Source organism: Ornithorhynchus anatinus, chromosome 16 (assembly GCF_004115215.2).
Source record: "Ornithorhynchus anatinus isolate Pmale09 chromosome 16, mOrnAna1.pri.v4, whole genome shotgun sequence".
NCBI classification, from domain to species: domain Eukaryota; kingdom Metazoa; phylum Chordata; class Mammalia; order Monotremata; family Ornithorhynchidae; genus Ornithorhynchus; species Ornithorhynchus anatinus.
In genome coordinates, this window is record NC_041743.1 from 12,330,667 (window position 1) to 12,355,458 (window position 24,792).

The window sequence follows — 24,792 nt, forward strand, 5'->3', positions numbered from 1 at the left end:
AATCTGGGGGAGAGGCAATATTTTACTGTGGGCAAAATTCCGATACATTTATCGTGAAGTGAATGAGAGTCCAGCCCACAGTGAACTTTCCCAATAGGTTAGACAGGGATAACAACCAAAGAAGCTGAGGTGTTGGGTGGTCAGAACCTTGTTATCCTTAAATTAAACAAGCTTGAGTAAGAGAAAAGAGAGAGAAATCATATATGGGGTCACGTATAACCTTCAACCTGATTAGTGCTATTCTAAACTGTGCTCACTGAGAAATAAATACTCCCTTGTTTTATCAATTTACTTCCCGGTTTTGAAAATTCTGATTTCTCCTGAACTTAACTCATTTAGCGCAGAAGAAGATAATAATGAGAAATATTGTAAAATACATTGGCAGTCTGCTGTTCTGAGTCATTTCCACCTTCCAAATTCACAAGCAACTGTAAAGAATCCATGTTCTTTGTGACTCTTTCAAAGAAATTAAGATACATTTCTTTTCACAATTACTGAAGTCCATATTCACTGAGTCCAGACTTTTCCAAAATTATTTTCAATCTGTGAAATCAGAAGCTCTGTTTAGTTCTTCCTGTACTCAGGAAAACATAAGGAGATATTGTGAGCGTTTCTGCGTAGTTGAATTCTTAAAAATCACGGTCCTCATAGTGTTACTACCAGGCAGCTTTAATCTCAGACTAATTAACTTTAATGGCTATCTTTCATTTTCAGCAGAACTGTGGCATGACTCATAAATGATCTCTGAATTTCCTGTTGCTCCCCCTTTAAGCTTTAAAAATTCTCATTCCAGTGACAGTCCCTGCATATTGTTAAACTTTGCAGAAGTAACATTGTGAACTACTTTATCAATCTTTCTAGACAATGCCTCAAACTGGTCTTCTGGGTCCAGATTATCCTCCCTCTCACGGAACCCACCCAGTACAGGAGATTGTTAAATATATATTTTCTCTTTCCTCCTACCATTAGTTTATTTTGTATCTGTGTAGCGATGCCCAATGGTTAGAGCATGGGCCTGGTAGTCAAAAAGACCTGGGTTCTTATGCTGGCTTTGCCACTTGTCTGCTGTGTGACTTTGGGTGTGTCATTTAACTTCTTTTGTTCTCTCCCAAGTGCTTAGCGCAATGCTGTACGTACAGTAGGCACTCCTTAAATGCCGTTGATTGAATTATTCATTAGAAGGGGAACGAGACACAAGATTCCACTCGCTCCGTATTAAAGTTCTGCAATAAGCCTCCTGTAGGTGACTAGGGCGGGCAAAGAGCCTCGGAGAAGTCCTTCACGTAGAACAAAACCAAAATTTTTTTGGAAATTTCATATGGGTTTGAAAAGCCTCTTCTAATTACGGACAGTAGTGAGAATCAGTGCTCTAAATTCAAGCGTGTTTTCTCCAGGTTATACAAGGTGGCCATTTATAGCAGTTTTGGAGGGTTTAAAGATATTATTGTTATTGTTGCTGTTAGATCACAGAACTGGAAGAGGCTACTCGACCCCCTCCGCTTGTGACACTGTTTATTTTAGTCTTAGAAGTCTACAGGGAGCATGAAAATAGTGAGCCAGACTCTCCGGATGGACCTCGTTAGCTAACCAATACCATTCCAGTATATCTCAAAATAGCAATTCAATTTGGCAGGAGCGTCTTTTGTGTTTTTGTTGTGTTTGGTTTTTTCACTCTCTGAGGGGTTTTTTTTTTTCTTTTCATTTAGTTCCACCAAACATTGTGGGAGAAGAGCAAAATGTTTCTGTCCTCATTAGCCAAACTGTTGAGCTCCACTGCCAGAGTAATGCTATTCCCCCACCCACGCTGACATGGTTGAAAGACGGACGACCTTTGTTAAAGAAACCAGGGCTCAGTGTCTCGGAAAATGGAAGCAAACTGAAGGTAAAACTCAGATGAGATCTTCGGGCCCAGAGGGAACAGAGTTTGGGGAGGAAATTTTTCGGTAGAATAAGGTGTGCAAACGTAGAGTCTGGCAGTATCAGAAGTGGTGGTTGAATGTGCGGACCAGCCAGCAATAGGGAGCCGCACGGTTCCACTTGGTAACCCGCTCCATGAGCGCTGATTTACCACACCCACTTGATTGTCAGAAAGCATTACGATCTTTTCCTTTTCTCTTTCCCTGCCCTGTTAGAGGTCCCTACTGCCAGTTTGGGGAGCTTCCCATTGGTAGTAATAGGAAAGTGCTGGGCTTCCACCGCCTAATGGAAGCATCAGTCAGACATGCCAGAGACACTTGGACCAATCAGGAAGTCCACATGAAGTGGTCATTCCATAACGCCTCTATCTTGTCAGCAGAAACCCAGCCAAGTAATTCCTACTCAGGCCCACCGATCGCCTTTCGCACTGTAACCAAGACCGTTAATATTGTAGTCATTAAGAAGCGGGGGAAATCAATTCAATCTTCTTCAGTTTTTGCAGTCTTCCGTTCGCTTTCTCCCCTACAGATGTATGTGTGGTCCTTTTATGTTATATTAATCTTCTGCTTTTTCCCCTGACAATTTTCTACTGGTAAAATTGCTTCAAAGAAGATAAATCTTTCTCATCAGTGTCTAAACTCTCTTCCAGTGGGAGTTTGTCTAAATTTCTTCTTCTGAGATTTAGGAAAATTCTAGGTAAAATTGTCTGTCATATTAGGCCAGAAACCTCTTGCATGGGAGTAGGCTAAGACTTTCACTAGCAATAGTCCGTTATGCAGACTGGGGCATCTTTGCCGACCAAAATGATTAATTCAAAAGATTTCTCATGTATATATGTTGCGTTCAATTTTGGACAAGTCTGGAAAATCGTGAGCAATACTGTTCAGTCAGTGTACTCAGGAGGCCAGGTGACTTATTCGAATCGCAGATGGAAATGCTAATGAACTTCTTTGTCGGCAAATAAGACATCCCTTGATTCTTACTAGCAAATCAGGCCACAAGGATCACCTCTAGAGTCATTTCTTACTCTGTGAATGTCACCTGGAACCCATGTGTCTCCTTTATAACTGTGAAATTCCTTTTTTCTGAGTGTTAGAAGATTCCTTTCCAGACTCATGTAGCGGTAGCTTTCTTTTCTGAGCTAGTCATCTTGGTCTTCAAAGTAAATGACATAGGTCTGCATGGAGCTTACTGAATAGAGGATATCAGGCTTCTGGCATCACCCTAAGTCATTTCAGAGGCAGTGGGAACTTTTGCAGTCGTGTGGATCATGGTAAGGGGTTACCTGAATTATTTTGGGAAGACCCTATCCAATGCCCCCATATCTCAGAACTCCACCACCTCTGTTAGAAACGGGATGAGGAGTCCTTGGCGGTCCCAGCCCTGCTCCCATTCCAAGATATAGAGCCCCAGCATTCATCAGGAGCTCACTGAGGATCTGCTCTGTGGGGACAGGAACTTCTCATCGTGACTTGGGTCAGCCAGAATGTTGTGGGTCCCACAGCCCTCCGTGGGTGCAGGTGCGTCGGTGAGGCTAGAGGCGGTCAATCCATTCCTCCGAAATGGGTTTCAATAATATGCAGTTAGATACCTCCGGTCATTAGGCGACCCTGCTTGTGTCCTCTAAGTTTTAAAGACATTCATTCATTCATTTAATCATATTTATGTAGCGCTTAAGCTAAGTAGCTTAAGCTTTGTTGAAACAAATCGATGGTTGCCCTTGATGTGGCTATATGATGCAAAATAACACTTTAAAAATCTTTTAGAATGTGTGTTATAGCACAGTAGATATTAGAACCTTTGGCCTGAAATATCTCTAGCATATTTAGGTAACGTTTGCAAATTATAATTTGGGGCACTAATAAATATAAGTCCAAATGCTTGTGAAGAAGAAATTCACTCATTCAAATCATGGTTTTGTTTCAGATTGAAGGAGCCCAGGTTCTAGACACTGGTCGCTACACTTGCGAGGCCACAAACGTCGCTGGGAAAACTGAAAAGAATTATAACGTCAACATCTGGGGTTAGTTTGGTTAAAACCGTTTCAAAAAAAGCTAAGGATTCGAGGAGGTTTTCATCCTTTTTGATCATATCTGCAGCTTCTGGACAGCCAGACCCGTGCACGAGTGTATTTTAAATAGTTCATCTGACATGTGGGTACATTAAATGCCGGGGGGTTTTTTGTGGTGGTGAACAGAATGCAATTCAGAGGTAGCTAATTCAGTATCAGAGGTGTGTACTGCACACTTACTGTGTGCAGAGCACTATGCTAGGTGCTTAGGAGAGTACAATGCAACAGTTCACAGACACGTTCTCTGCCCAAAACACGCTTACCGTCTGAAGGGATATTTTCTACAGGAAGACACATAACAGAGTTCCTTTTTTCATGAGGTAAAAGCAAAACACATAGTGGATGCCTGGCCCATTTGAACAGTTATCAGAGGAGAGCAGAATCAGAGCTAGAAAAATCTGGGGAGAGAGGAGCGTTCTAAAGAACGGCCCAGTTTCTGCCTACTCTAAATGACGCTTCAGGGCTCCTGGATCTAGTGGTAACGTGGAAGTCAAACGTGAAAGAACATTGTTTTGTGAAAAAGAAAATAAAATGACCAAGGCTAACTACAGATTTTCAAAAAGTAAATATGCACTGTGTATAATATGTGTATCTAATGAATTCAATCATATTTATTGAGTGTTTACTGTGTGCTCTACTTACTTAGTGTTTACTAAGTGCTTGAGAGAGTACAGTGCGACAGAGTGTCATAGTGGAAAGAGAATGGTTATGGGAGTTAGAGAAACTTGGTTCTAATCCCCGCTCTACCACTGGCCTGCTGCGTAACCTCGAGCGTGTCATTTCACTTCTTTGGGCCGCAGTTTCCTCATCCATAAAATGGGGATTCAGTACCTGTTCTCCCTTCCATTTAGACTGTGAGCTAAATGAAAGGCAGGAACTGTGTTCAGTCTGATTATTTTTGTGTCTACCCCAACAGTTAGTACCGTTCTTGGCACATTGTAAGCACTTAGCAAATATATGTATATATAATAGAATAGTGTGCTGAGACATATCCTATGGAACATTTTAAATATTCTAGAAAAGGCAAAACATATAAAATCACAGGAGCTGTTTGTGGCGGTTTATTGGAATAATACAAGGGATATCCCTAGCTAACCCATTCACAGTAATCCTTGAAAACCGATTTTTGTCTATTTCTAATCTTCCAAAGTTGTCCTGTAATTTTTAATGCTGCACTATAGAGTACTTATTCTTAAACTTAAAAAGCCCACACGTCTCCTCGGGCCCTATTTGAATAACTTTGCTGGCATGCAGTTAACTCGGGAAGCTCGGTGAAGTCGGTTTGATATTGGTAATAGTTACTCCGCGTGCTGTCCCTTTTCAGTACCACCAACTATTTATGGTTCAGCTGAAACTACCCAACTCACGGTGATGGAAGGCAACCTCATTAGTTTGATGTGTGAGTCCAGTGGCATTCCGCCACCAAGTCTCATCTGGAAAAGGAAAGGTGAGCCGCCCTTCTTCGAAAGGCTTGAAAAGGACCTAGTTATGCCCCTGTGCCTGAGGTTGGGTGAGCGACATTATTTGACTGAAAATGAATGTTCTTTTCAGACTCTCCAGTGCTGCCTGATACCACGGGGAGAGTCAGAGTATTGTCTGGAGGAAGGCAACTACAGATTTCTGTTGCCAAAAAATCCGATGCCGGATCGTACACTTGCGTGGCCTCGAACATTGCTGGCACTGCAAGCAAAGAATACAGTTTGCAAGTTTACAGTAAGTTGCCGATGTACTAGTATTTTCAGCTGTTCTCATCTCTTTCTCTGTTTTCTGTGTCTGATTCTCCTACTTTCTCAGATCTACTCAGTTTCACTCAGTGTCCTTCTCTCTTAGTTTCCAAATGTAGGTCCGGGTACATGTGTCCTATTCTCTTTCTTCACCGCCCCCCCCCCGCCCCACCCGGCCCTTCCTTTCTGTTCAGTGCCTTGACTGCAGCAGAGATTTCTGAAACAATTTCCAGGGAGGGTCTGAAATGTGGTACTAGATCCTGGTGGAAATGTTTTCTGGTGGACTAGGCTGGTGCCACACACCGGCCCTGATTACAAGGGCCTGCTCAGTGTTATCGATGTGAAACTGATCAGATGTACCGCTTTGATTCCCGCAAGCTCAAAGACTTCAAACGTGCAACTTCTGTTGCGTTCCTTTATAAGCAGTGTTTCTACGGCCGTTTTTTTCATTTTTTAATGCCTCGCTGTTTCTGAGGAGACATCTGAGTCATCGGAAACAATCGCATCCGCTCACCTCTGCATCTCTACAGGAGCCAAAGATTTTTCCTTCATTATTTTCTCTTCAAGTGCCGACTCCATTTCTGTTGTCATTTGACACCAAGCATTGTCCACAGAGCCCTGGAGCCGGGTCAGACTGGAGACCCCTTGGGGGAGGACTGGGGATGTCCCGGAGAAGGTCTCGAGACTAAGGAAGGGAGGGTTTGAGAAGTGGAAGTCTGTTGAGAGGCAGCGTGGCCTAGTGGAAAGAGCACGGGCCTGGGAGTCAGAGGATGTGGGCTCTAAACCCGGCTCTGCGGCGTGACTGTTGTGTGACCTTGGGCAAGTCACTTCACTTCCTCTGGGCCTCAGTTACCTCATCTGCAAGATTGGGACTGGGAGCCCCACGTGGGACAGGGACTGTGTCCAACCCGATTAGCTTGTATCAACCCCAGCGCTTAGAATTAGTGCTTGGCACATACTAAGCGCTCAACAAATACAACAGTTGTTATTATTGTTGACTGCCACAGCAGTAAGTGCAGGATGGCAGAAATCAAGGAGTTTCCATTTGCAGCTCATCCCGTGATGTGGTTCTCACCACCCTGCTTGGCTTTTTATCAGCCCAGGGGCCCTCGTCGATTTAGAGCCCAGAACCCCTCTTCCAGCATTGTCGTGGCCCCGCCTGACCTTTCAAATCCTTTTTCATCTTCCTGTCTCTGTAGTTCGCCCGAGCATATCCAATAGCGGGATCCACCCCACTGCGGTCACTGTGGTCCAAGGAAAGGCTATCGCTTTGGAATGTGAGGTTCGGGGAAATCCCCAGCCAGCAGTGACCTGGATGAAGGATGGCCGCCCCTTAGTCAGTGGAAGGGGCGTGGAGATACTGCACAAGGGACGCACTCTTCATTTGAAGAACTCTCAGGTGTCAGACACTGGCCGTTATGTGTGTGTCGCTGTGAATGTGGCGGGACTGACTGACAGAAAATATGATTTGAGTGTTCACGGTGAGTAGAGAGAGCTCGAATGGGAGGCACTGTCCCACAGCATGCTGGGCAATTTGCAAATTAGGGGCAGGCTTTGCTACCTGGCTCCCTCTGCACACCTTCTGAGCTCCCGGCTCCCTTTAAGGCATGTTTCCTTTGGCCTTGTCTGCTCCAGTGTCCTCGGGCAGGCCCGCTTCCCTTTCCTTCTCTTGCCAAGATAATTCTAAATTACGGAGATTTCACGAAAAGCGATGGGGCGGTCTTGGGGTCGACGCTCGTGAGGGCGGAACGGCCCGGATCCAGCCCGTTCAGCCTTTCTGGAGCCCGCTCAGGGACGTGCTTTTGGTGAATTAGACACTTGGGTTTTTTATGGACTATCTCCTGGAAGGGAAGAAAGTTTTTCCAGCCCTTTGGGGGCACGGTAGAGAAACAAGGCACCTTGTGCCTGACGGGGCGGGACGAGGGCTCCCGATTCTGTCAGCATTTGCAATTCCCTTCCTTCCGCCGGTCCTCTGAAGACAGGAAGGAAGAGGGATGTCCCACAGATTTGTGTGAGCCTTCAAAAGACCCCTCCCTCCTAAAACCATGAAAGCCTCCCAAAAAATCCCACTTTCTCCGGGAAGATTTTCCTGATCAATTCTACAACTCCAAGTCCTCTCAGCCCAACGGCAACCCTTGATTTAGAAGTCGTGTGGCCCAGGGGAAAGAGAATACACCTGGGAGTCAGGAGTCCTGGGTTCTAATCCCATCTCCACCGCTTGCCTGCAGGGTATCCTTGGACAAGTCGCTTATCTTCTCAGTGCCTCAGTTTCCTCATTAAATACCTGCTCCCTTCTTTAGATTGCGAGCCCCATGTGGGACAGGGTATACGTCTGTTCCGCATGTGTTGTAGCTACCCCAGCGTTTAATACCGTGCTTTCATTCGGTCATTGTCAAATTTACTGAGAGTTTACTGTGTGCAGAGCACTCTATTAAGCGCTTGGGAGAGTTCAGTATAAAAACAGACACAGTCCCTGCCCTAAGTGTTTGGCACATAACGGCGCTTATCGGAGACCACAGTCGTTAGTGCAGCAGCCAGTTAAGGGGACTAAATAACTTCAGTGTGGACATGCTATATAAGTCTCTCACTGGATTCTCCACATACGAAGTTGGCATGAGGTTCGTCTAATTCATGTGACCGGGAAACTTTGCAGCCTGTAGATGCCACTGTGGAAATATCAATTGTGTCATTGCGGGCAGGGGAAAAGCCCAGTGCTGTGAAGTAAGCTTGCTCGTTGCCAGGAAATGAGGGTCTTTTCTGAGAAATAAGCTTGGGTTTTCTCTTTCTTCCTTCTGATGATGTTTCTCTCCCGCCAGTCCCTCCCAGCATTGTAGGAGAACCGGGTGTACCTGAAGACGTCAGTGTGGTGGAAAAGAACCCCGTTACTCTGACGTGTGAAGCAACCGGAGTTCCCCTGCCTTCAATAGCCTGGCTTAAGGATGGACTGCCTCTGGCTCTGAGCAGTACTATGAGAATCCTGTCAGGTATCACAGTTCCTCTGAATTGTTTCACTTTTTTCTTTATAGAGTTTAGTAAATGCTAGGTGCCAAGCAGTGTTCTAAGTGATGGGGTAGGTACAAGTTTATCAGGTTGGACCTAGTCCCTGTCCCACGTGGGACTCACAGACTAAGTAGGAGAGGGAACGAGTATTGAATCCTCAGATTACCTTTAAGGAAACTGAGGCACGGAGCAGTTAACTGACTCGCACAAGGTCACACGGCAGGCGAGTGGCAGAGCCGGGATTAGAACGGGTCAGCTGACCCTTTCCACAGGGGCCACACTGCTTCTTTCACTTGTTGTCCACAGTGGTCTTGATCTGTCATTTTCATCATCGTCAACCGGTACTTCTCGAGGATTTACTCTGTGAAGAGCACTGTACTAAGCCCTCGGGAGAGTATAATACCACAGAGTCGGTAGACGCATTCTCTCTCAAGCCAACAATGAGCTTATGTTCGATCGGGATGAGAGACATCTACGGAATCAAGTACCAAACCATGTGTGAGAGATTAATTAACTTATGCATCAAGGGACCTATTTAGTGAATTCATCTAAATTGATTTACAGATTAGAGTGTTCAACTTGGTTTTTGATTAGAGCAATCCTCTAATTATTATTGTAATATATACAACATTATAGTGTATATATCAGAGACACTATAACTAAAGGATCTGGGTTTTTAGAATTCATCAGGTGTAACTCCATTCTCTTGCCGAATGATTCTTTTCAGTTAAGTTTAAATAACTCCCACCCAAAATTTGATATTTTTTCAGTTTAAATGTGTTCTTGACATTTTTACTCCCCAAATGAATTTGTTGATTTTCAGTCTTTCCTAATTTACTTTTCTCCACTCTTTAAAAAGTCTTGCCTTTCCTTAGCAAGTGGCTCTTCTGGCTTAATTTAGGTCTATATTTCATATGTGTGCCATCATTCTTTACACTTCAATCCAGAATCATCAAATCAAACCTAACATGAAGTTTTTTCTAGATATTGGAGACAGACAGATACCTTAACTAAGCAAGATGGCCTTAATTCTGCTATGAATGTTCAAGCTAGTTGTGATGCCAAGTGTTTAGGCATTTGCAAAATTTGTGACCGCCCAAAGGAATAATATTGCGACAAAACAACCTGTCGAATAGATGCTGGCTGTGTCATAAAAGTGGAAACTACAGCCTGCATTATTTCATTTAAAGTATAACTTGCTTTCAATTTAAGACAAAAGAGGAATAACCCCAAAGCGTGTACCTCTTTACCTTCAAAATCTAGGTCCGCTTATAATCTGTCAGGCAGTCGATCATATTTATTGAGCGCTTAGTGCTTTGCGTGGAGAGCAAATTTGGGAAATCTCCGGCATCATTTTTGTCAGCTCTACAGGGTGTATAAGCTACCTCTTGAGAGACTTGTGCTTTCTATTCCTTGAACCGTATTTTACACCCTAATTAATGATGACATCACTCTGACAGGACTTTATGGCCTTGAAAATGGAAAAAGCCCCAAAGTCATAACATTACTGCTTAATGTTTCTCATTAAAAAAACAATCCAACACCCTGCCTCCTAATTTTAAAAAACTCTCTGTCCTCTTGGGGGTATTTGCCCTCCCAGATTCATTCCTGCAATCCCTCTTCCTGTCTCTGAAATGTGAGAACACTAAGAAGCCTAATTCAAATCCCATGGATTAATCCCACGGACTAGACCCAGTTATTAACTCTGGCTCTCCGGGTTGACATAAATGGAGTCTGGGGCCGTGTTTTGTTTTTGTTTTGTTTTTCTTCAACGGCTGCTGGAGAGGCCTGAGCGAACACATCATAACTATTTTTCCCTTGTCACTCTGCCATGGGGTTATTAATGGCTATTTACCCGAACCCTCGCCTTGCACAATAGATGCTTGGATAGCAAATTCGTGACACAGATTTTGCTGACATTCAACACTTGCCAGTCCACAGCACACTTCTTGTCTGGTAAAGATTGGATCTCCTGGGAATTTTTCAATACAGCTGTTTTTAAAAAAGTCACACATTGAGCAGTAACCCTATCACTGTTATGAAGTGAGCCCGAAGACAGACGACTGTTGCAGAGGCAGAAGAAATATTAGAAATGGCCATGGGAAAACAAAGGTTTGTCAGACCTTTGTTTTTCATCTGAGCTGAATCAAGTAGAGAGAAGGAGGGGATGGTGGTGTGAGGTTCAAATTTTTACAGCTGGGATGCTTCCTGAGGATCTGTTAACTACACAACTCTACATTTGAATCAAATGGTAAATGGGATATTCCCCACGAACCCCAGGGCTATCCTAATTACCTCCAGTAATGTGCATGGGTTTTTCTTAATCCATGGTATTTATTGAGCACTTACTGTGTGCAGAGCACTGTACTAAATGCTTGGGAGAGGGCAAAACAACATAGTTTATAGACATATTCCCTGCCCGCGACGAGCTCACAGTCTAAAGTCTTAAATGATTGAATATGTTGCTATTAATGCCTAAAATAACTACTAAATTGGATGTTTCCACAATGTCTAGGGGCCTACTTAGATCAAACACTCTCTTCAGTATCCTTACTTCAGCCTCAAGTGCAAGAAAGCAGTTACTGTCCGTCAGTAGAGAGATGATTCAGGAACTGAGCAAATTATTGCCTTAGACCCCTGAAAATCTCTCGCACTTGTTAGACCTAGTGGCTCCCTAGAATGTTATAACCATATCCAGCACCATCTTGATCTTCAGTACTTAAAGATATTTGTTTTTCCTGAAGATGACAGGAAATAAGGTGTTGGATTGAAAGTAAGTATCATTCACAAGCTCTGGGTGAGAACATTTTTATGGGGCTCAGAAATCCGCTGTCTCAGGACCACTACCTCCGTGAACCCGAACTCAGTCTGCCTGGAGTTCTTGTTGGTTCATCAACAGGTACCACGTCACCTTGCATGTGAACTTAGGGAGTTCTTGATATACCCTAAGTCAATCAGTGATATTTATTGAGTGCTTATTGTGTGTTGAGCACTGTACTAAGCGCTTGGGAGAGTGTGGTTCAACAGAATTAGTAGTCACGTTCCCTGTCCACAGCGAGCTTAAGGTAAATGATTATTATTTACCTAAAGAGTTTTCATCTTATTTTTGCTTCCCAAATCACATCTCTTCCAGGAGGCCTTCCCTGATTAATATCTCTTCTCCTGACCCTACATCCCTCTTAGTTGTCATCTGAGTCCCTGACGTGCCCCAAGCAATCATCTGTCTTCGTGCTCTATTGCTTACACCTATCTGTAAATCCTTCTTAAAATAATTATTATTATTATGGTATTTGTTAAGTGCTTACTGTATGCCAAGCCCTGTTCTAAGCACTAGGGTAGATAGAAGCTAATCAGGTTGGACACAGTCCCTGTCCCATATGGGGCTCACAGTTTCAATTCCCATTTTACAGATAACTGAGGCACAGAGAAGTGAAGTGACTTGCCCACGGTCACACAGCAGACAAGTGGAGGCGATGAGTCCTCTGACTCCCAGGCCCGTGCTCTTGCCACCAGGCCACGTCTTCCTCTCTAGACTGTAAACTCCTTGGAGGGCAGAGGTCATGCCTACTAATGATCTCCCTCAAATTCCTAGTCCTGCGACCTGCATACAGTAAGCACTCAGTAAGTACTTTTGATTGATTGTTCTTCTGGTTGCCTTTTTCTGCAGGAGGGAGGATGCTCAGATTGATGCGGACAAGCGTTGAAGATGCCGGCCGGTATTCTTGCGTAGTAAGCAACGCAGTAGGAGAAGAAAGAAAGTATTTTACCCTCTCAGTGCTGGGTAGGTATATAAGTGTTAGGGTCAAGAAAAGAATCACTCTGGGGAAACATTGTATTTGATTTTCAGTCTGGGTTGAAAGTAGAACCCAGAACAGCAAGTGAACATGGCGGAGGTTATGGTTTTGTAAGAGTTTGGCCCATTCATTCATTCATTCATTCAGTAGTATTTATTGAGCACTTACTGTGTGCAAAGCCCTGTACTAGGTGCTTGGGAGACTACAATATAACAATAAAAAGAGATATTCCCTGCCCACTTCGAGGTCTGTCACCCATCGCATGGGTACTCTGTTATTGTCCAACTCTTTCTGTCATTGACCTTTCCACCATGATGGAGTTTATTAGATATTTTCATCCCCCTGAGGTATCGCTCAGTGTCCGCTGTGTTGCCGTTCCAATTTCCAGTTACGGTTTCCTATGTGGGTTTGCTATAACTATTCCCTCTGGGCCTTACTTCTTAAGTGAACACCACCCAGTTTATTTCTCCTCTTAACGGTTGGAGGTCAGAGCCGGTTTAGGTCTCTGAATGCAGTTCTAGTTGATATTTACACAGATGCCAACTGAAGAAAAGTCTGAGGCAAAGATCACATTCCCTCAGTTCCTCAGAGCTTTTTGTTCTATTGATCCACGACAGTGAGAAATTGTTGATTAATGTAAAGGTGTATAAATGACAAGTTGAAAACGAGCTCTACTAAGATTTCATTACGATTGAAGCATTTTGCTTCGACATCCGCATCTTGACTTTAAAGCGTGGCATGAGACGATGTTGAAATATCAGTGAGTTAAAGTTGCGTCTGTGGAGGTGAGCCCTGGGTATTTGAAAGGCCGTAATCCAACTAGAGTTGATGTCACTGTTCTATCACCTTTTACTTTGTCGGTTATTAGTACCTCCCAGTGTCATCGGTGAGAACAGTCTGGAAGATGTGAAAGTGAAGGAGAAGCACAACATCACTTTGACCTGTGAAGCTAAAGGTAAGGTACCCAGGGAATATAAAGCAGGGTTGTCTAACTTTTGTTGCCCCCTTAACCTAAACAATAATAATAATAATAATAATGGTATTAAGCGCTTACTACGTGCCCGGCCCTGTACTAAGTGTTCGGGTGGATACCGAGCAAATCAAGTTGCACACAGTTCCTGTCCCATGTGGCGCTCCCAATCTCAACCTCCATTTTGCCGATGCGATAACTGAGTCACAGAGAAGTGAAGCGATTTCCCCAAGGTCACACAGTAGACAAGGTGTGGAGTTGGGATTAGAACCCATGACCTTCTGACTCCCAGGTCCCTGCTCTACCCACTACACTATGATGCTTCTCCAACAAGTCATTCAGTGGAAAGAAGTCTAATCCTGAAAGGCATTTTAGAAAGGAATTAAAATACAAGCTGATAAACTCCAATTTGTGGAAAAAAAACTGGAATCGGGGAGGACTTTCAGAGCAGTGTCCCTTTCATTACATATATATTTCCCAAGGGAGGGAAATTAGAAAGGAAGTCAGGACAATTGTCAGCACCAGCCTGACAGTTACAATTAGGTTAAAAAGATAGAGTGTTCATGAGTGCTAAATATTTTGGAAAGAATTTAGCCTGTTTCATTTAAACTCCCTCCTGCAGTTCATCACAGTTTAGGGGGATATTAAAGAAGGTGAGTAAAAATGACAATGATCAGCAGTGACTTGACTTGAGAACGCTCACGGATCGTTGTCTTTCCTACAGGGAATCCAGTACCAGAGATAACCTGGTTAAAAGATGGGCAGCAACTCACAAAGGATGGAGACCACCAGATTTTGTCAGATGGACACATTCTTCAAATAACCAACGCCCAAGTGTCAGATACTGGAAGGTATACGTGTGTCGCTTCCAACGCCGCTGGGGACGAAAGCAAAAGTTTCAGTCTCAACGTGTTCGGTAAGTTTTCGCTTCTTTCCCTATTGCTACTGTAACAGCTCAGACCCCGTAACTGCAGAATTCAGTTATGCCAGTAGGTGCTTGCTTGTACACTGACTAATAATCAGTTTAAATTATAGTCATAAGAAGATGTAAATTGGGTTTAATAAAGAATTTCTCTCACTACTCAGAAAGTTCTCATGTTTTTCAGGTCTCCAGACTCCCTGATCTATGCTCTTTCCGCTAGGCGACGCTTCCTCAAAAAAGAAAAAAAAATGCAGGCCATCTGCATATGCTATGGCCTTTTGTTAGAGATAGGCAGTTGGCTCAGGGAAGGCACAGGGCCTCTGATTAGTTACGAATTTTAGATTCAGTTAACATTTTTATATCAAAAAGTTACCTTGAGGCAATGCTGTTTTTAATTTGAGATAATAAAGCACACTTACCTATTAAAGTCATCATTCAGGATTGGAGATTTTTTTGTCATGTTCCTGGTCTCCAAATGTTGGCTACATTCTAGGGTTCATATGAATAAAGATAAGAAGTTGGAGACCCGGAGGGTGGTATTTATCGATTTAAGCAAATGTTTAATTTTCTGTTTAAATTCATTCGATCGTATTTACTGGGGGCTTATAGAGCACATAGTTTAAAAAGATAGCAAGACACATTTCCAACTTCCATATTTCATTTAAATAGGAAGTAATGTGATACTTTCTAAGCCACACAGTATTCATCATCATCGGTGGTATTTATTGAGTGCCGACTGCGTGCAGATCGGTGCGTTAAGCTCTCGGGAGAGTTTGATACACCTGAGCGGTTAGACGCGCTCCCTGCCCGCAGCTTACAGTTTAGGGGGGAGACAGATATCAATATGAATAAAAAATATATAACTTATAGATGTGTACATAAGCGCTGTGAGGATGGGCGAATACCAAATGCCCAAATCTCATCAGTTTTTCCGGAGGGTGATCGGGGGTCCCGTGGAGAGTGTGTTCATCTGATTGTATTGTATTTAACCCAGCACTTAGCCTTCATCTGTAGAATTTCAGAGGCGAGAATCCTCTCCTGGGAGAGTCTTAATATAAAACGAACTGTGCCGAACGACTTTACTGTTATTGTGGGTGTTGATCTAATGAGAGGTTCTGGGCAAAGCTGAAAATGGGGTGGAGAGAAAGGAATGAATATATTCCATTCATCAAGTTCTTGTTCCTCTTCAGTATCTCCTACTATTGCCGGTGTAGATAGCAATGGAAGCCCTGAAGATGTAACTGTTATTCTCAACAGTCCCACATCCCTGGTCTGCGAAGCGTATTCATATCCGCCAGCTACCATCACCTGGTTTAAAAATGGAGCGCCCATTGAGTCAAACAGAAACATTAGGATTCTGCCAGGTAATTGTTTAACTCTGTTGGAAATGTATGACATCAGTCTTCTGGCCACCTCCATCAGAAAGTAGGATTCATTTTTCTTATCAGAGATGTGGACGTTGGTTTGTCCGTGCAATCTGCGTTATCGAAGGCTCTATATGAATAAGCCTGACTTACACTTGGAAAAAGTCATTTTCTCTACGTGAAATTCAGTAAAGGGGGCTAATGAGGGGTAACTGCCATACCGATAATTCAGTAACTGTGAGAAGTGGGAAGAGGGAGACTGACGAAAGAACCTAGAACTGAGTGACTTTTCTGGATAGCATTGTCTAAGAGTTGAACCTCACATATAGGTCCAGATTTGGGATAGTCAGCTATCAACCATGTTCATTGATTTGTTCTAGTGAAATTATCCCAAAATCTCTGAGAAGGGCCCAATATATGGAAAATTATCTCAGAAAAGGTATCTTAAAGTGATTTTTGCCTAAGCCTTATACTCATTCTCAGATGACTTTCCATTTTCATTTGGTTTCACCATCAGTGGTTTCATCTTTAATAGGACAGATTTTCCATTTTGCTGAGTTTTTCCACTGGAGATAACAAGGGACTGCTTTTCAAGATTTCTAGGTTTAGCAGAACCTAGAATCAATTTTGCAAAGTCTTTTCTGTTCAGTTGTGAAAACCAGGTAGCCGTGAAAGAAATTGAAATCCTTTTTTTCATTCTTTTTACTAAGGCATGTCACAAGCATTTTACAGTAAGCTCTGTGGGATGCCAAGAAAATTTGAAAGCTGAATGTTAGAGGTCCCTGTAAGTTTTTTTTTTATCTCAAATTAGGAAGTCTCATATAGGCAGGCAAAATGTGAACTCAAACTCCTAAAAGGCTAACTTGGAATATCTCAGGATGGCAAAAGACTTCCATTTAGAACTTCTTGTTCAGACCCCCTTGAGTTTGACTGTAATCACTGCAAGAGATTTTATCGAGCAGTGGTATTTGTTGAGCATTTACTGTGTATGTAGACAGAAAAAAATCGCAGATCCTTTTGAAAACCGTTAATTCTTATCAGATCTACTGATAATGTGGAAGAATGGGAGCACAGACATTCAGGAGGTGATTATTCTCCCAACTAAAAGGGTGTCAGCTCCAAAACGTTTCGGCAGTGGTTTGATGCAGCTGGGTGATGAATGAAATGAAAAATCCCATGTTTTACTATAAAGTGATATGTGGAAGCTAGAATCCAGGGAATCATGAGCCTTTAATAAGTGGACTTGAGTTGATAATCAGAAAATAATGATCAGCTGTCCACACCCCTAAAGAATGACATCCTGCTACCATTGGGTTGGTTGTCTCTTTGTGTCCAGAAACCATGGGCACTGAACCAGTTCAGCCATCCAAGGATGTTGGACGGGAAAAGGGAGGAATGTGAGCGATAAAATTAACTTTCTACTACTACTGGAGTAGGCTTTCACTGCTCCAAAATTTGAGGGTTTTTTTAATTATTATTTCTGCAGGAGGTAGAACATTACAAATCCTAAATGCTCAGGAGGACAACGCTGGCAGATACTCTTGTGTAGCTACAAACGAAGCCGGGGAAATGGTAAAGCACTATGAAGTGAAGGTCTACAGTAAGTACTAAAGAAATTTAAAATTAGGTTAATTTATAGTTTCTCCTCATTACACTTTTTTTTTTCCTATTTCTGCTTCTCATCATTAGTTCACTACAATTTTGTATTGTTCTTAAAGATTGTTAGTTATGCAGTTGTTTCATTAATGATGGGAACAGAATACAGCCTCTACCGTCTTTGCGTTTGAGTATATCCGTGACCCCAGTTGCTTAGAGATGTGTAAAGACCACTTTCCTGTTTGCTGATCCCTAAACTGCACTTTTTTCATCTTTCCCTTTTTACCTTTTGCACTGCTCTAAAACACTCCATCCCTTGCCCTAAGGAGTAACCAGTGCTTAGATTGGAGTGAGTTCTGGTTCATAGTTTGGTTCACATGTCTACTCATAGCCTGGTTCATGGGAATGTTTGTAAATAAACTGAGGAGTGAGAAATGGTGGACATTCGGCCAGATCTGGAAGCCATCTGTCATAAAAATCTGAATTTGTGACAAAAAGTGGAGAAGGGACACCAAAATTAGTGGAAAAAGCTTGGGCCTGGGAGTGAGAGGACCTGGATTCTAGTCCCAGCTCTGCCACCTGTTTGCAGTGAGAGCTTGGGCAAGCCTCTTAACTTCTCTGTGCCTGTTACCTCATCTGTGGCGATTAATGTGGTGAACCCCATGTGGAACATGGACTGTGTCCAATCTGATTATCTTATATCTACTCCAGTGCTTAGTAGAGTACCCGGTACACAGTAAGCCCTTAACAAGTACCATGGGGGAAAAAAAAGGGGATCTGGACTACCTTCTTACCTAAACTTTTTCTCCTGAGCTGTAGGTGGGTTCCAAAGGAATTCCTAAAATGTGAATAAAATCAAGAGATTCCTATAATTTTGTACTCTGTGGTGTTCTTTCTTGTGCAGTTCCACCCATAATCAACAAAGGTGACCTCTTGGGGCCTGGTCTTTCTCCTAAAGAAGTGAAGATCAAAGTAAACAACACACTGACGCTGGAATGCGAAGCTTACGCGATCCCTACTGCTTCCCTCAGCTGGTACAAAGATGGACGGGTCAGTCATTAACTCTCATCCTTTGGTGGTTTTCCTTAGGAGAACATTGGAAGGACATTTTCCTCAGCACTTCAGATTTAATTCAGCTGTGTTCATGGGCCCATGAACCTGATAGATTTGGTATTTTCATGCTCTGTGGACATGGCAACCAGTTAGGTATTCAATACACCGTGTGGATTTTCAGGCCCAAATTCCAATTACCATAGTTGTTAATGGAGTTGTTTGAATCTGCTATGTTGTTTTTGTATGGGAATAGCTGAAATTATGCTCATGTGTTGGAGGGTGCGGGGAGGGAAAGCAGAGAAGATAAAAAAGAATGGCAGTGCAACTGTCGAGGAGCACTCTACCCTTAAACATAGGCCCCACACTAAGCAGATAGATGTTTGTGGCAAACTCCTTGAGGTCAAGGACCATATTTTCTATTTTTATCGAGGGCTCTGAAGCGCCTAGTTGAGTGCTCTCTATATAGGAACTCCATAAATAAGAATGGGGATGATGAAGATTAATACAGATTATTTGGTGTCAGAGCACCTGAGTTCTAGTCCCGGCTTTCCCACCTGTCTGCTGTGTGATCTTGGGCAAGTCACTTGATTTCTCTGGGCCTCAGTTTCCTCCTCTTTAAAATGCAAATTCAATACCTGTTCTCCCTCCTGCTTAGACTGTGAGACCCATTTGGGACCAAAACTCTGTCCTACCTGATTATCTTGTATCTATCCTGGCTTTAAGGACAGTGTTTGGCTCAAAGTAAGGGCTTTAACAATTACCATAAAAATGAACAAAATACAGAGAGCTTCTAGTGGAGAGCCTTGTATCTGATCCACTGAGCCACGCTGATTGAGAAGCAGCGTGGCTCAGTGGAAAGAGCACGGGCTTTGGAGTCAGGGCTCATGAGTTCGAATCCCAGCTCTGCCACTTGTCGGCTGTGTGACTGTGGGCAAGTCACTTAACTTCTCTGTGCCTCAGTTCCCTCATCTGTAAAATGGGGATTAAGACTGTGAGCCCCACGTGGGACAACCTGATTCCCCTGTGTCTACCCCAGCGCTTAGAACAGTGCTCGGCACATAGTAAGCGCTTAACAAATACCAACATCATTATTATTATTATTATTATGATTAGGAACTTTTATCCAATGCGGGGAGAAATAGGTTGCCTTTTTAGGTGTTTGAAGAACCAAGAGATGTGTTTGGAATGGCATTTTAGAAAGCTCATCTGGGCAGCAGAGAATAGTCTCAAGAGGGAAGGGGCTGAAGGCAGAGAGAGAGCAGCAAGGAGGAGGATGGAGAAATCAAGTCAGGAGGTAAAGCAGTGGTGGCGAGTTACAAGGGTAGAGTGGAAAGAAGAAAAACTGGGTACAGGAAATACGAGGGAGGAGAAAGATGGCTGGATTTAGAAACACGTCGAAAGAGTAAAGTGAAGGACAGAGAAATGTCCAAGAATGGGGACACATAGTCTTGTCCCCTTACTGTTCATCACCTCGCTAGAATTTGTAAGCCTGAATTTAGCCTTTGTTTCAATATTGTGTGACGATAGGTCCAATCACCTGTCTTGGATTTCCCCTTTTCCATCTGCTTTTCTTCCCAAGAATGCTGTGAGTAATAAACTCTTTTGAAAAACATTTATGTGCAGATATTTGTTTACAGAACTAACTAAGACAATATGAGGTACCACTCAAAAAAAAACCCTCACAAAAAACCAGTTGCTGGGTATTAGTTACTTTGTTGATTTTGGATTTCTAAATCTAAATTTCTGTTACTATGAGTATCATTTTCCCTGTTTTCCAAATGCAAAAAACCAAGGCATCATGAGGTTAGCAAGTACCCGTTACCACAGAGAGAGAGAAATCAGAACACCCATCTTTGTGTTCTAACTCTCAGACCATATGATGGCATTTTTCATTGGATTTGTTTCACACTTATCTTCAAGACATATGGACTGATGCCTCTGGACAGAAATGAAGTATTTACTCTTCTTAATTCTGGAACTATACCGATTCAGAATAGCTAAGCTGCTGTCTGTCCAGTTTCACACATAATCAACCAAGTATTCAACTGAATTCCAGTTCCTGGTCATAATTTAAGAGACAGAAAGAACACAACTTGATCTTTCAGATCCCAGATGGATTTTGCAACATTGGTAGCTAGGAACATCATCTTTCAGCATGTAAAATAAGCAAATTTCATCTGGAAGCCATCATGGGAGGAACAAAATGGAACTCCCACCATGTTATGTTTACAGTTTCTTTTCTAATGCTGACCATACTTCATAATAAAGTACCAATTCCATAGAAGTTTGTTTTGAAGGGATAACAGTTACATTTTTCTTTTTTAATTACCCTTTTTCATTATTTTCCCCACTGTATCCCTGCATGTGTACTATTCTTACTCCCTGTAACTAGTATAAGCAATTATTCATACTACCCTAAAGAGAGAGAAGCCATGTTGTTTAGAGGCTTTGTTGAATGTCGAGGAACTGTGCTTCAAATTTTGTATATTCCAAGTGCAATATATGTGTCTTGGTGGCTTTTGATAAATCTTAAAATTTCTGTTTCCGTTTAATCATCTGGAAATTGAACCAAAGAATACAAATTATTCGCTAACTGTTCAGCTTTAGGATTTCTTCTACCACTGGGTTTTCATCTTCAATCAATCAATAGTTTTCATTGAGCACTTACTCTATACAGAACACTGTACTAAGTGTTTAGGACAGTATTAACAGTGCAATTGGTAGACGTGATCCCTGCCCAAAAGGCATTTACAGTCTAAAGGGGGAGACAGATGTTATATTGATAAATTACAGATAGAGGAACTGGCAGAGTGTAAGAATATGTGCATAAATCCTATGGGACTGTGGGTGGGGTGCATATCAAGTGCTTGGGAGGTACAGTTCTAAAGGCATAGGTGCTGCCAAAACAAGGAAGAGTAGGAAAAATGTGGACTTAGGTGGGGAAGGCCTCTTGGAGGAGTTGTTGTGATTTTAGGATGGCTTTAGAATTAGAATTTAGAATTGGGGGAGAGTCTGTCAGAGATGAAGGATACGGGAGTTTGAGGAGAGAGAGGAGACATGGGCAGTGGGTAGGTGACGAGATAGACACAAGATAAAAATACAGTGAATAAGCCAAACTCATTTCACTCCTCAAATCACCCCTTGTGGAGGGGAGAGGGGGATGGGAGAGGCTATGAAATTCAAATCAGTTCATCGCTATTGCGTCTGTGAAGTCCTTTTATTGGCTTGGTGGGAGAGAAGGTTATTGCTTTGGATTCTCATAGTTCTAATTTGTTTGTGTTGAGATTTCCCAATTAGAAAAGATAATTGAAAAAGCTCAGTATGAATCTTGCCCAGTGGAATGCTAGTCAGTCCTATGCATTGAGCACTTACCGGGTGCACAGCACTGTACTAAGCACTTGGAAAAGTACATCTCAATAGAGTTGATAGGCATGATCCCTGTAATGAGTTCATTCTATTAGGTTATACTTGTACAACAGCACTCCGATTTGCCCTCTACATTTATCACCTTAATCGGATAGTTTCCCACTCTCCTTGGTGCTGTATAGATCTTGTCTTACTGCTATTGAAATACTTTGAGAGAGAAATGCTATTGAAGTTTTAGCTACTATTGTTGATAGATTGTAAATTCCTCAGGGGAAGGTCAGATTATCAGTCAATCTGATGATGAATAATATTTCTTGACACCTACTATTTTGCTCTTTTCTAAAACTCCACGTGAACATAGGTGATTAGAAAAAGGCAGAAAATGACTATGTTTCTATACTGTAATGTTAGTGTTATGCCTATTTATGATAATGCGGTTTAAATTAAATCACAGCCTCTTAAATCAGATGGCCATATTAAAATTACGGTCAGTGGACAGACCCTGCAAATCAAGGAAGCTCAAGTTTCAGACACCGGACGTTACAGTTGTGTGGCATCTAACATCGCTGGAGAGGATGAATTGGAGTTTGATGTGAATATACAAGGTAATGCAGACATGCCTGAAGGGCTCAATCTTGGTGGCTAAATATATATATTCTTGCAAAGAAGGATGGGGATCCTTTGGCTTGGAGCAAATTGAAATTCAGAATGATTTCTAGTTTTGTGGGAAAATAAATCTCATCATGAGACATATTGGGCCTTCAACCATTTCACTATCTGGTTGCCCTCAGGAGTGGCTGGTTTATTTGCTATTATAAACATTAACCGGAGAAATAGCCAGTAACACTCACTGGCTTTTTAACTGGTCAATATTGCGGTGTTTTTTGTCTCTCTTTGGGAAGGTTCTGTCAGTTGCTTTCTGTGTGATCTTGGGCAAGTCACTTGACTCTTCTGTACCTTAGTTTCATCAACTGTAAAATGGGGTTTCAATACCTATTCTTCCTCCTATTCAGACTGTGAGTCCCATGCGGGACAGGGACTGTGTCCGACCTCATTAATTTGTACCTACCCCAGCGCTTAGATCTGTTTCACACATAGTAAGTGCTGAACAAATACCCTAAAAAGTGGTTGGCATTTCCTGTGAGAGCTTCTGACATGCTCATCTCCTGCTCAAAGGTGCAGCATTTTTATTTTTTTAGTGGTACTTGTTGAGTTCTTACTTTGTGTCAGGCGTTGTACTAAGCGGTGGGGAAAAATACAAGATAATCAGAATGGACACGGTCCCTGTCCCACGTGGAGCTCGCGGTCTAAACCTCTGGGAGTAGACACTTTTCCTCTCTAAACACTCCCAACTACCCCACCATTCCTTTTTCAGGGAAACGCCAGCCTCTGAAGCACTTCTCCTACCCTATTAAATTTCCCAAATCTCAGCACCCACTCAAGTGCACTAGCTCCAACTTCTGCCTACCACACTTAACTGCCAGATGGGTGCTTGAGGGCTGAAGCATAATAATAATTATGGCATTTGTTAGCTGCTCACTGTGTGTCAAGAACTGTACTAAGCGCTGGGCTCACTGTCTAAATAGGAGGGAAACAGGAATTTAACCACAATTATAAAGATGAGAACAATGAGGCATGAAAAAGTTAAGTGACTTGCCCAAGGTCACACAGTAGACAATGGCAGGGCTGGGATTGGAGATCCTCTGACTCCCAAACCAGGGCTCTTTCCACTAAGCCAAGAAGGAGGCAGTAAAGGTGAATGTTGTTACAGTGCCAGTTTGGATTATTTAAAACACTTGCAAATTCCTAGTGCTGAAATTAGGGCATTATAAGTTCTTGCTTAACATATAAATTTAACCACTTGTTCCTCTTCACAGTCCCTCCCAGTTTTCAGAAACTCTGGGAAATTGGGAATGCAGTGGATATCAAAAGAAATGGGGAGACCAAGGATGTGATCATCAATAATCCCATTTCTCTCTACTGTGAGACGAATGCCGTTCCACCTCCCACTTTGACATGGTACAAAGATGGCCAACCTGTGATCTCCAGCAGTAAAGTATTAATATTACCAGGTGAGTACTGGTATTTGTATAGGCGAGTCTGAATCATCTACCATTTTTTCCCACTTGCTTTAGTACTTTTTAATATTCATTCATTGTGGTATTTATCGAGTGTTTACCGTGTGCAGAGCATTGTACTAAGCATTTGGGAGAGTACAATATAATAGTAAACAGACACATTCCCTGCCAACATTGAGCCTTCAATCTAGAGGGGGAGACAGACAGACTGCACCGAATGCCAAGGGTAAACGAGTGTAACTTCCATGGTCCCTAGCCTCCGGGGGTTCTTAATTCAGGGGTGAGGAAAGAGTCTACAGATATACAAAAAATCAACAACAACAACAACTGAATAGCAGTATCTATCTCAGTGAGGGCATAGTCCATTCCTGGGAAGACCATCCTTGATGGAAACTGTCACAACTTCCTCATGTTCCAACTGATGAAGGCCACTCTCCTCCTTGACCCACCCTGAGTTTTTGCAGGGGTTTTGTGGATCTGAGTCGTGATGGCTTGAGGATGGGGGGGGTCGGGGATATAGGTGCCCAAGGGTGAGAACCCTCCTTTTCTCCTGCCCCCCATCCATAGGAACCCAGCTTCCAGGACAGAGGATTTAATATACTTTTCTTCAGCGGCTTTGAAATACAGAAGAGCTCAGTAAGCTCTTTCATCATCTTTTTTTAACCAGACCATCATCTGGAGCCGTGAAATTCCATTATCATTCTTAAAAAAGTCTACAATCCTAGCTAAATTCCTAACTCCACCAGCAGTGAAATATATAGACTTGGCGGAGTCATTTGAATTCTCTTTTGTCTGTCTGCTTTTTTTAAAAATACAGTAGAACTATTATGCATGCTTCTGAGTATCATGTGCGATGCTCTTCGAATGGCACCTGAAAATATCCATGAATCCGTCTTCCTAGGAGAGTTATAATGTCTGCTGGTGTACAGTAAGGAAT

General features: G+C 42.6%; 1 protein-coding gene across 2 annotated transcripts in view; it reads left to right on the forward strand.

Moving 5' to 3' along the window:
• Positions 1-24,792, forward strand: part of HMCN1 (hemicentin 1) — a 293,317-nt gene that overhangs the window by 189,355 nt on the left and 79,170 nt on the right. For both annotated transcript variants that reach the window (XM_029080708.1, XM_029080710.1), the window contains exons 41-54: positions 1,707-1,882; positions 3,844-3,940; positions 5,313-5,435; positions 5,540-5,701; positions 6,912-7,193; positions 8,529-8,696; positions 12,380-12,493; positions 13,375-13,461; positions 14,201-14,392; positions 15,589-15,762; positions 17,249-17,362; positions 18,263-18,408; positions 22,232-22,382; positions 23,655-23,849. In XM_029080708.1, coding sequence (XP_028936541.1) covers positions 1,707-1,882; positions 3,844-3,940; positions 5,313-5,435; positions 5,540-5,701; positions 6,912-7,193; positions 8,529-8,696; positions 12,380-12,493; positions 13,375-13,461; positions 14,201-14,392; positions 15,589-15,762; positions 17,249-17,362; positions 18,263-18,408; positions 22,232-22,382; positions 23,655-23,849 — 2,181 coding nt within the window. The remainder of the gene's footprint in view (positions 1-1,706; positions 1,883-3,843; positions 3,941-5,312; positions 5,436-5,539; positions 5,702-6,911; positions 7,194-8,528; positions 8,697-12,379; positions 12,494-13,374; positions 13,462-14,200; positions 14,393-15,588; positions 15,763-17,248; positions 17,363-18,262; positions 18,409-22,231; positions 22,383-23,654; positions 23,850-24,792) is intronic.